The 12141-nt window shown below is 37.5% G+C and overlaps 1 protein-coding gene across 2 annotated transcripts in view; it reads right to left on the bottom strand.

Annotated features, from left to right (window-relative positions):
• The window catches only part of LOC137620681 (LETM1 domain-containing protein 1), a 113155-nt gene that overhangs the window by 35972 nt on the left and 65042 nt on the right, over positions 1-12141 (bottom strand). For both annotated transcript variants that reach the window (XM_068351027.1, XM_068351026.1), the window contains exon 4: positions 5242-5355. In XM_068351027.1, the coding sequence (XP_068207128.1) occupies positions 5242-5355 (114 nt within the window). The remainder of the gene's footprint in view (positions 1-5241; positions 5356-12141) is intronic.

Genomic DNA, 12141 nt, shown 5'->3' with positions numbered 1-12141 from the left:
CTACCCCAACCACTAGTTAGAAGGTGGGGGTGGGACGCGCTCACTCACACACCTGGGCTGAGTAACTACTTTTGCGTTCTGGCAGGACTTCTTGGGGGACAAGGTGGTGGACCAATTTGTATAAATAGCTTCAGGTTTGTATGTTAGGAAAAATACAAATTATTTAACAAATTTGTCATTTGTTCCTGCACAAATACAAACCCTTCCCTGTTTATAGGGGTGACTCACTCTTAGGAGGGAGGAAGTCCTCATCAGCTGCCCTTGGTTTGACCCAGGGTTCTCTCTCCCTTGTTGTATGGTCGAATAGAGAGCATCTCTACCCTCGCTAAGAATGAAGTGCTGCAATTAATGTAGGCACTATTAGTGGCCTGCAGAAGCATGTGTGTTCGTGCGACTAGCAATGTGGCTTGTCTTTGACGTAGGAACTCTATATCACCTAAGGAGTTCTTTCTAGACTCAACCAACACCCTCCCTCAGAGAACTATTGGGGACACAACAAAGTATTATATCTATACTCCGGATGCACAAGGGAAATGAGTCTTACCTTCATAGAGGTGAGGTTAGATGTGCTGAAGACTTGGTGTTTTTTTTTTGGGGGGGGGAGAGAGAGAGAGAGAGAAAAGAAAAGAAGAAAGGAGCCAGTCATTCTACTCATTCACTCCAGATTAACCTGGGTAATCCCGGCCCTCAACCCTCTGCTACTTGTCCAGGAAGGAGCTTGAGGTGTTTAAGCCACTTGCTGTGTAGCCACCACAGGACCAATAGAGAACGTATCCATGTTCCTGTGGGTTACGTCTTGCAAGTAGTGACCCGTGAAGGTTGTCTGACGCTTCCATGTGCCCGTTTACAGTACCTGCGTCAGAGTAGTTCTTTTTGAACACCAGAGACGTTGTAATGTCTGACGTCATGAGATCTGGGTCGTTTAGAAGGAGGAGGATCTGGATTAAGGGCAGTCAATTTCTTTCCGAATGAATGAATGAATGATTTAAAGTTTTCAGGCATCCTGACATCTAAGGTCATTGACGCCGGTAACATTTAATTTATATATACAAAAGTAAAAAATGAAATAAAATAAAAAATTAAAGAGTATTCAATTAAAATCATAAAAATTGAATGTCATAAAAGTTAAATATTTTTCAGAAGGCCTGCTTCTGAAAGAAATCTAAAAATTCCACTTGCATGGTAGGACACATCATTTCCAAGAATCTTGGCAAGGATGAACCTGCCACCCTCACCTCGAGCCTCAAACAAATATCTATTCCGCAAGATGTTATAATTGGGGCATTCGGTCAACAAATGCCTTACTGTTAGAGGTACTAAACAGTTGTCACAATACGGTTGCTGTTGGCCCTTCAGCAGAAACTCATGTGTCAACCGAGTGTGACCAATACGGAGACGACAAAGAGACGTCTCCCATTTTCGGGGCATCATATTATACCTCCAAGGAGATATGTCATTTGTTACTTCCCTCATTTTATTGCCATCTTGACTATCCCATTGCTGTTGCCATTTATTGCAAACCAATTTCTTGATGTCAGGTAAGAAATCATTACAGGGAATGGGATATCTTCTTGGCAGCAACTCGGATGCAGCCTCCTTAGCCAGTGAATCTGCCTTCTCATTCCTGGACACACCTACATGTGCTGGAACCCAACAAAATTGAACTGTTATACCTCTCCGTCCAATAAGGAAAAGCCATTCTAAAATCTTTAAAACTAGAGGGTTATTAGAATTAAAAACTTCCATAGCTTGAAGGACACTCCTTGCATCACTAAAAATTGTAAAATTACCCTCCTTCTCCAACGCTATTTTCTCAATAGCAGTTAATATGCCATACAGTTCGGCAGTAAATATGGAAGCGGTCAGAGGAAGTGCACCTCTACAATTAAAACCATTACTATGTACTCCAAATCCAACGCCAGCATCAGATTTGGAGCCATCAGTATAGATAAAAGTTGATCCTCTATGTTCTTTAACATGTTCATTAAAAAGAGACCTGGCTTCTATGTCTGACATATTCTTCTTATCTCCAATAAAATATTTACAAAAAGATATCTCTGGTAACTTCCATGGAGGCGTTGATGATACCTTGAATGGAAGTATCTTATTTCTAATTATATCCAGACTATTTAATAATCGTTTCACCCGAAAGCCATAAGGTTGAGGAGATTTTGGGTGCAACTCAAAGTATGATGCTTGACTTACAAGGCTTGCAGTCTGAAAGGCTAGAGAGTTAGGGAGTCTTTGCAATCTAAACCAATACCGAAGAATGGAAGACATTCGGTAAAGGTCTAGAGGTAACTCTCCAGCATCAACAAGGAGACTTGGGATAGGCGAGGTTTTAAAAGCTCCAGTAGACAATCTAATACCTGCATGATGTATCGAATCTAATATTTTTAACCGGCTTGGGGTGGCTGAAGAATATACCTCACAACCATAACTAATTTTGGAAAAAATCAAGGCCTTGTATAATTTTAAAATAGTATTGCGGTCTGCCCCCATGATGTATGGGACAATACTTTTAAGATATTCAGAGCTTCAACACATTTAGCTTTTAGCGCTTTTAGGTGAGAAACCCAGGTAAGTCTACAGTCAAATATCAAACCTAAAAATTTGGTTTCCGATACACATGGTATCCGTTGACCTTTAATGTATATATCCGGGTCTGGATGTACTCCCCGGATACGACAAAAATGGACAATGGTAGTTTTACTTGTCGAGAACTTGAATCCATTCATGTCAGCCCACTGGATAATTTTATCAATAGAGAGTTGGATTTTTCTCTCAACCATTGCCATTCTAGTGCCAGCAAATGATATTGAGAGATCATCCACAAATAATGTTGAGAGAACATCCTGGGGAATGGCTGAGGATATCCCATTAATTGCTAGTGCAAAAAGGGTTACACTCAGCACACTACCCTGAGGAACTCCTTCTTCCTGGCACTTACTCTCTGATAGAGTTTCCCCCACTCTCACTTGAAAAACTCTACGTGAAAGAAATGCCTGAATAAATAGTGGCAGCTCTCCTCTCAATCCCAATTCATGAATGGTTTTAAGAATACCATATCTCCATGTGGTATCATATGCCTTTTCAAGGTCAAAAAATACTGTAACATGGTGCTGTTTGGAAGCAAAGGCTTCACAAATAGAAGACTCAAGTCGTATCAACACATCAGTCGTTGAGTGCATTTTTCGGAATCCACACTGAATTGGTGATAAAATACCTTTCTTTTCAAGGTACCATATCAGCCTTGCATTGACCATCTTCTCCATGATTTTACATAAACAAGATGTCAATGCAAAAGGACGATAGTTTGCTGCTAAAAACTTGTCTTTACTGGGTTTTAAAAAGGCTAAAATAATGGCTAGTTCCCAAACACTTGGGTAACTATGATCATGCCATATTCGATTAATAATACTTAAAATAAATAGCTTTGTATTAAAAGGAAATGGTATTCCTGGTAACCCTCCTCTTGACTTTCCCTGTGCTGACAAACAGAGCTGATACATGGGAGCGAGCTGCTGCCGATCTTTTTAGGTATTACCTCAGACTCCTGACTGGGCAAAGTACCAGTTGGTCTCGATCTTCAGTTACAGAACGAAGACTCTCTATCCGGAATGGGCCAAACCTAGAGTCCAGCACACCAAGAATTTGAACTAAGGGACATAGCTAAGGATTACTTCTCCCCGTCTCCTAGAGTGGGAAACATCAGAAGATAGACAAGGCAGTTCACTAACTCTTTTGGCAGAGGCTAAGGCAAGTAGGAACGCTGTCTTCCATGTGAGGTGGTGATCTGTTCCCTGGCATAATGGTTCGTAGGGAGGACCCTTCAGAGACTGAAGGACCCGAACAACGTTCCAAGGAGTAGGTCTAAATTCCGACTGGGGACAAGTAATCTCATAACTTCGTATGAGTAAGGAAAGTTCCAATGAGGAGGAAATACTATCTCCTTTCAGTTTAAAGGCCAGACTCACGGTTGAGCAGTAGCCTTTGACTGTTGAAACCGAGAGAAGCATTTCTTCCTGAAGGTATACAAGGAACTCCAATATCGCCTTGCGAACGAAGGAGCTGCCGCTCAGAAGGTTCAGTCGCTTCATCTTTCCTCAGAAGGTCAGACAGCGTAACACTAGAAGGCGAACCTTCCGGTTGTCCAAGTCATTTCTCCTCCCATCGGGCAAGCCTGGAAAGAGGATCAACTCCCTGAACAACTTCGGAAACAAAGCCCAAGCTTGATCGTGAGACCCGAGGGTCTCTGGACAAGTCCCTCCGAGGAGTTTTTGTCCTCAACTGCTCTAGTCCTCCTGCCGAAGCCGATGGAACGTCGGGGAGAGCAGAAGAAGAGGACTCAGCGCTTGAGTGTGCACGAACACCCAAACGCAGGACCTCCTATAGCTTCTCCTTTGATAGGGAACCCGTCAGTACCAAGGAGGGTCACAGTAGACAAACTGTGTCTTCCGAGAGAGACTCCCAAGCAAAAGGCTCCCTCACTGTCTCTCTAGGGGAGACAATGGGAGGAGACCCCGAACGAGGTTGTACCAACGTTACCAGGGCACCACTCTTACTTGACCATTCCCCAGAGGAAGCTGGTCGGGTAGAGTCAGGATGGGGAGATTGAGTCTAAGGAGAAAGAAGTCAGGTTTTCTTCCCCTTCGAGGCTTGGAGGGTGACCTCGAAGGGAAAGAATCCCTTTTAGACTTCTTCTTCCACCTTCCAAACCTCACCCACTGGGAGGGCGACTCCTGACACACACTACAAGGAGACTCCGAACTAGAGTGACCTCAGCACGAAGGGCAGAGACTGTAAGGATCCGTCTCCTCCGAGGACATGAAGGTGACTCCGTATTCAGCTTTGCCGAAATAACAATGCTATGTTGATGATCAAAAGGTTTGTATCTCAAGTCAGGGCAAATTACATTTCTTCTCATACTCTACTAAGGTAGGATGTGTTTATAATTTTGCGTTACAAACAAAAGGGCATATGATAAAGGTAATGGGTTTTAATTAAATAAAAAAAATTTTCTTGATAGCTGCTTTTCAAGAAAAACCATCAGATGAGTTCAATTTATTGCATAGTACAAAGTTGCAGGAAAAACTAATGTAAATCTACACAAGTAAAGATAGTAAAGAATAATGCTACTGTATACTGTCCTGTATTCAAATATGAAATCTACTGAGCAAAAAAAATACCAGGAACAAAATACTATACAGTACTGTATAAACAAGAAAGAAAATACTTTACCTAAAAACAGGACGTGCATTGAAAAGTCTTTTCTTCAATGCCCCCAATGCAAAATCATGGCGTTGTTTAATATCCCAGAAATGATGACACAAAAGGTGTTTAGGAAACCAGTAACTGAAAAGTAAAAACCATTAAGTAAAAATATATAAGGAAAAAAACAGTATTTAAGATGATAAAAGACAATGCAACATTGAATTTTAATGACATCACTAAGCAATATTTTTGTATAAATACATTTAATATGTTAATTTAGCTGTCTATTAAACAGTCACATAGTTTCATTACTTCCTGGATGAATACAATTTTGTTACTTCCTGGATGTATACAATTTTGTTAAACAGTATAGAGGGGATCCCAATGATAATTTCATGTTCAAAAGAGGGCTTTTGATGAAAGATACACCTATTTTTGGGGATAATGTGATGTGTGGTATACAAGGACTTCCCTGTGAAAAGCTAAAACAGGGAACCAATTTGTCATATAACACCAAAGAAATATTGTCCTCACTGCTCTAGGGCAAATGTTTCAATGTGCAAAGCATGGACTCAATGGGTTGAGGCTCTATTGAATTCAACACAGCAACTTCAATTCTAAAATCTATATAGCTAATGATAGCACACCATCAACAAGTTCCAATACCAATAAAGGAGACACTACAACTTAGGCACTTTATCAGTATCCAGCCACCATCTTCAATACAGGAAGTGAGAATGAAATATCCTCCTTCCTTATACTGTACAAGGCTAGGGAGGACAAAAGGTCCTGGAGTGCCTCCCCAAAAAAGGTTTTTCCTTCAAAAACCCTCTTTAGAGGTTAACATGCTTTGTGGTCACCAAGGACTAATAGACTTATGTACTATAAAGGATAATCATTCACAACCAGTCATACATGGAATTTATGTATGCATGGGCGAGAAGAAAAACTAACACGCATCTCATAAGGGAAATCTCATGATGGAACTAGGTCCTTGTCATTGTATTTACACAGAAGGATCTGATTGATAGCCACCTCTTTTCTCCAATTACCCCTTTTAGGTGCCACAGAGCTGAAAAGCTATACTATACCACACATGCATGAAATGCGCATGGATTTGTTTCATGTAGTGTCTTACAAACACTATGCCCAGACCAACCTGTAAAACTTTTGCATGTCCTGAAATTTATCTTTAGAAAAAAAAATGGCAATAAGAAAGCAATTTTTCTCACATCATGGGTTTTAGGGATGGAGAAAGGATCAGTTTTTTATGTCATTAGAACATGAATATTCCTTGTAGAAAGGGACTTGATGAAGCAGACTATCTTCTATAGGTGTGGATCCTGCAAATCTTATTGCAGAATAGATGCTGGACAGAGGTAAATATTCCCTGGCTGTAAAGCTATGGTATAAAGAGTAACCCTTCTCTGAAGAGGCTTTCATTTTTGGCCTAAAGTAAGAGACCTAAAGTCAGAATTAGGAGACAGCACAGAGCGATCGTGATAAACTACAGTTCTCTACGTAATGCTGCAAGTTCACCGACTCTTGCTTGCGAGGCTAATGCTATAAAAAAAAAAGGGGGGACTTCTTCGGTTATTCTTTAAGGGGACTGTCCGCTATGCCATGAGTTTTTATTCTAATTATTCAAAATATACAATTTCTTAATAGGTTTTAGACATGTATAATACCTTCATCATATAAAAATTTCAAGTCATTTGATCAAAAACTCTTTGATATATTAGCAAAAAAAACATGATCTAAAAATTTTTTTGGGCACATTTTTCTTCACTAATACAACACCAATTGTTTTGAAAAGTCATACCATCAAAACTTCTTTATAACTCAAATAAATCTGTGTAACAGATTTTTTATTTTCCTTTTTTTAACAAATTTTTCTAAATTTTCTTAGTCTAGATGTAAAATATTCATGAAAAAAAAAAAGAGAAAAAGGAAAATCAAAATTTTGGTAGACGTGATTGTGGGATTTTTATTCCTCTTATCAATGATATCTTTAACTCTAAAATAGAAATAGAAATAAGTGAGAAAAATTTACCTAAGTGTGAATAAGTACTGTATGGTTTTGAGTTATGAGCTCCCAAAGATTTGCAAAAAATTTTTGCTTCTTTTCTTAAAAAAATATAGATAACATTATTATGATAACCTTATTTTGTACTTTTATTGTTTATTCCTACATAAACGCACCCTAAACGAGGTATTTAAACCCAAAGTTTACCAATACATTTGGCGTAAGAGTGTCACGAGTTGTCAGCGGCCTCTCACTGTTGCCAGAGTTTTAGTTAGCATGTTCCAGCTTTGTACTCTTATTCATGTTTCCCCCTCTTCTGGGTTCTTTTTTCTTGCTCTCTGCTTACTTTTTGATCTTTCTATGACCTTAGGTAACATTAGCCTTGCTATAAAGTTACCGGGGACGTTGTGAAAACACAATGTACATACGAATTGCAAGTAAACAAACACATGCATTATAACTTCTATATGTCTTTGGAAACTCTGACTGCTGTTCTCGTAGCTTGTAGTTTTTGTTCACCTACCCTCTACCAATGCCTTCCATTTCTGCCAGATGTACGAGATTTCGAAACATAAGTGAAAAAATTGCTCTATATATATATGCAAAAATAAACACAAAGACAATTCTGTCAAACTCAGTCATGCAGACAACGCAGTAAGGATGACGTCATCATTTACAGACCGCTATATCTTCATTATTAGTCAAAATAATTGGCTGAAACTTCTGGAGAGTATGTACGATATGTTTCTGCATGTATAGAAAAAATAAAAAGATTTTTGATTTCTGAAAGTTATGATGTCAAAACACCATAGCGGACAGTCCCCTTGAGGGAAATGGTAGAATTATCAAATTTTATCAAAACCTTAAGCACTATGAAGAGACCAGGACACTGATTGGGTTGATAGGAATGGCTGTTGTAAAGTACTAAAAGATTGAGTAATCTTGTGAAGCATGTCCAAGTCTAAATCCACATTAACAGCCTGCTTGAGGTTCTGTCAAGGCAGATTTGTATGACAAGAATGTTGATAGCTTAAGCTCCCTATCTTTAATGAGATAAACCAGAAAGGCAGTAAAGAAGTACAGGGTTTTCTATCAAAATCTTTGTGCGCTCTGTGAAATTATTGAGGGCTCATACATCTAAAACTGGTCTCCAAACTCCTTAGCTTTTGGGAACTAGGAATGATCAGTTGTGAAACCCCTGAGAAAGGTTTATGATCTCTTCTATCATATCCTTCTCCAGATGTTTCCCAATTTCTAGTTGTAAAATAACAAATTCTAAAGTAATTTGTAATTTTCCTAACCATCCAAACCTGAGTCAATTAAAACAGCCATTAACCCCTCAACTACAAGGCAACAAATCCTCCCCTCAGCAAATGCATATGAGATGTGGATTGACATGCACACTTATTCTATGATAACCTAAATTTTCAAGTTGGATTGTTTTCTCTTATTTTTTATAAATTTCCAAATTCCTACATCCTTCACTTGCACTTCACATACCTTGGGAAATATCCTCAATATCATATCACCGATCACATTTGTAACCCTGACAGCTGAAAATATGATGACAAATGAAAAAATTTATATTTATTTTTGCCCTTATTTTATTCCTAATTTTCTCAACAACATTATTATTTCTACAATATATCATTTTCTCCTCTCAAATATATATTTCATATAGGTGTTGTCAATTATTTTCACAAGTAAATGTTAGCCTACTGTAATTATTTTCATTTAATGGCATTCAACACAGTATTTGTCTAGTATGGATCAGATTTTTATAGTTACCCGGATATGTGATATATTTAGCATCTTTTGCATTCATGGATCTGGAGAAAGCTTATGACAGAGTTTAGGGATGCAATGTGGAATGTGATGAGTTCATATGGAAATGGTGGAAGGTTGTTGTAAGCAGTGAAAAGTTTATTCATAAGTAGTAAAACCTGTGTTAGATACGGAGTGGAGTGAGTGAGTGGTTGTCAAGTGAGTGTGTGTCCAACAGGGATGTGCGATATTATCATGTTTATTCAATTTGTTTGTTGATGGGGCTTGGTCGAGGATTGAAACTGATAGATGCGAGTGAACATGAGTGGGAGGTGAATCAGTTGTTGTTTGTGGATGCTACTGGATTGGTTGGAGACTCAAAGGAGAAGCTCTATTGATTAGTGACAGTTTGGAAAGGTGTAAGAGAAAGTTTATGAAGTGCACAAGAATGGAGGGTAACTAGATTGAATGTCATATTAAATAGATAGTTACTTAAGGAAGTAAAGCAGTTTAACTATTTGGGTTTTGTTGTTGCTGGAAATAGTGGAGTGGAAGCAGATGTACATCAGAAAGTGAGTGAAGGATGTAAAGTGTTGGGGGAGTGGAGGGAGTAGTACCGAATAGTGTTAGAGAACAATGTAGAGAGAGTTCTGAATGTATGTGAAAGTGAATGAATGAATGATTTTAAGTTTTCTGGCATCCTGACATCTAAAGTCATTGATGTCGATATTATATATTATATATCAAGAATAAAAGAATATTCAATTAAAATCACAAATTGAAGATGTCATTATAAAAGTTTACTCAGCTTTTAGAGGACCTGCTTCTGAAATAAATCTAAAAATGCTGCTAGCATAGCACGACACATTATGTCCAAGAATCTTGGCAAGGATGAACCTGCCATCCTCACCTCAAGCCTCGAACAAATACTGTATTTATTTCTTAAAGTGCTAGAATCGGGACATTCAGTCAAGAAATGCCTCACTGTTAAGGGTACCAAACAGTTGTCGCAATATGGATGATGTTGCCCTGTCATCGAAACTTGTGAGACAACCGAGTGTGACCAATACGGAGATGACCAAGAGACGTTTCCCACTTTCGGGGCATCATTTCATACCTCCAAGGAGATATAACATTCATTATTTATTCTCATTTCATTTCCATCTAGACTATCCCAATGCTGTTGCCAATTATAATACAACAATTTCTTAAGGGTAGGTACAAAATCATTAGAGGATGGGATACCTTCTTGGTAGCAACTCGAATGCAGCATTCTTTGCCAGTAAATCTGCCTTCTGATTCCCAGACACACATACATGTGCTGGAACCCAACAAAATTGAACTGTTATACCTCTCAGTCAAATAATAAAAAGTCATTCTAAAATCTTTAAAACTAAAGGGTTACTGGAATTAATAACTTGTAAAGCTTGAAGGACACTCCTTGTACTGTATCACTAAAAAAAGGTAAAATTACCCTCCTCCAATGCTATTTGCTCAATAGTGGTCAGTATGCCAAACAGTTCGGCAGTAAATATGGAAGCTGTTAGCGGAGGTGCACTCTACAATTAAAAGTATTACTATATACTCCAAATCCATATATATATATATATATATATATATATATATATATATATATATATATATATATATATATATATATATATATATATATATATATATATATATATATATATATATATATATATATATATATATATATATATATATATATATATATATATATATATATATATATATATATATATATATATATATATATATATATATATATATATATATATATATATATATATATATATATATATATATATATATATATATATATATATATATATATATATATATATATATATATATATATATATATATATATATATATATATATATATATATATATATATATATATATATACATATATATATATATATATATATATATATATATATATTATATATATATATATATATATATATATTTATATGTATATATATATATATATATATATATATATATATATATATATATATATATATACAGTGATACCTCGGTAGTCGAACGACTCTATACTCGAACAATTCGGAGTTCGACCAAAATTTTCGAGAAATTTTTGCTGCGGTGCTCGACCAAAAATTCGGTACTCGACCAGCCGAACACGTGACGACCGCATGGGCTTTGTGATGATCGCGCCATCTCGGCCACTCTCGCTTGTTCGGGAAGCATCAGTTCTCTCGAGAGCGTCACTCAGACAACGCGCGATCAGCATTCGTTGTGATTTAGTGATTTTCAGTGCTTTTAATTGCTTTTTTAGCTTTCATAATGAGTCCCAAGAAAGTAATGAGTGTTAAGGGGAAGGAGAAGAGGAAAACAGTGCGAACAACGATCGAGTTGAAGAAGGAAATTATAGCGAAATATGAGAATGGTGTACGAGTGTCCGATTTAGCGGTAGAATACGGAATGGCGAAGTCGACCATTTCTACGTTTTTAAAGCATAAAGAAATGATTAAGAAGGCGAATGTTGCAACGGGAGTTACGGCGGTAACTAAGCAAAGGCCACAAGTGATTGAGGAGATGGAAAAGTTGCTTTTAATATTTATTAAAGAAAAACAGTTGGCCGGGGAAAGTGTTAGTGAAGCGTTCATTTGTGAAAAAGCGTTGCATATCTATGAAGAATTAGTGAAGAAAAGTCCGAGTACCAGTGAAAGTGATTCATTTACATTTAAAGCGAGCAGGGGTTGGTTTGAAAAGTTTCGTAATAGAACAGGTATTCATCGTGTTACTAGGCATGGGGAGGCAGCTAGTTCGGATCAAATTGCAGCCGATAAATACGTGGGGGAATTCGATCGGTACATAAATGAACAAAATTTGATCGCACAACAAGTCTTTAATTGTGATGAGACTGGGTTATTTTGGAAGAAAATGCCAGCCAATACGTACATTACCAAGGACGAGACGAAGATGCCAGGTCACAAGCCAATGAAAGATAGGCTAACATTGTTGCTGTGTGCAAATGCAAGTGGCGATTGCAAGATCAAACCCTTGTTAGTGTACCACTCGGACAACCCCCGGGTGTTCAAACGAAATAATATTTGTAAAAGTGCACTACCAGTTATGTGGC

The sequence above is a fragment of the Palaemon carinicauda genome, chromosome 27 (genome assembly GCF_036898095.1).
Source record: "Palaemon carinicauda isolate YSFRI2023 chromosome 27, ASM3689809v2, whole genome shotgun sequence".
NCBI classification, from domain to species: domain Eukaryota; kingdom Metazoa; phylum Arthropoda; class Malacostraca; order Decapoda; family Palaemonidae; genus Palaemon; species Palaemon carinicauda.
The sequence above is the reverse complement of the archived record's forward strand: the minus strand, read 5'-3'. Positions and strand labels throughout refer to the sequence as shown.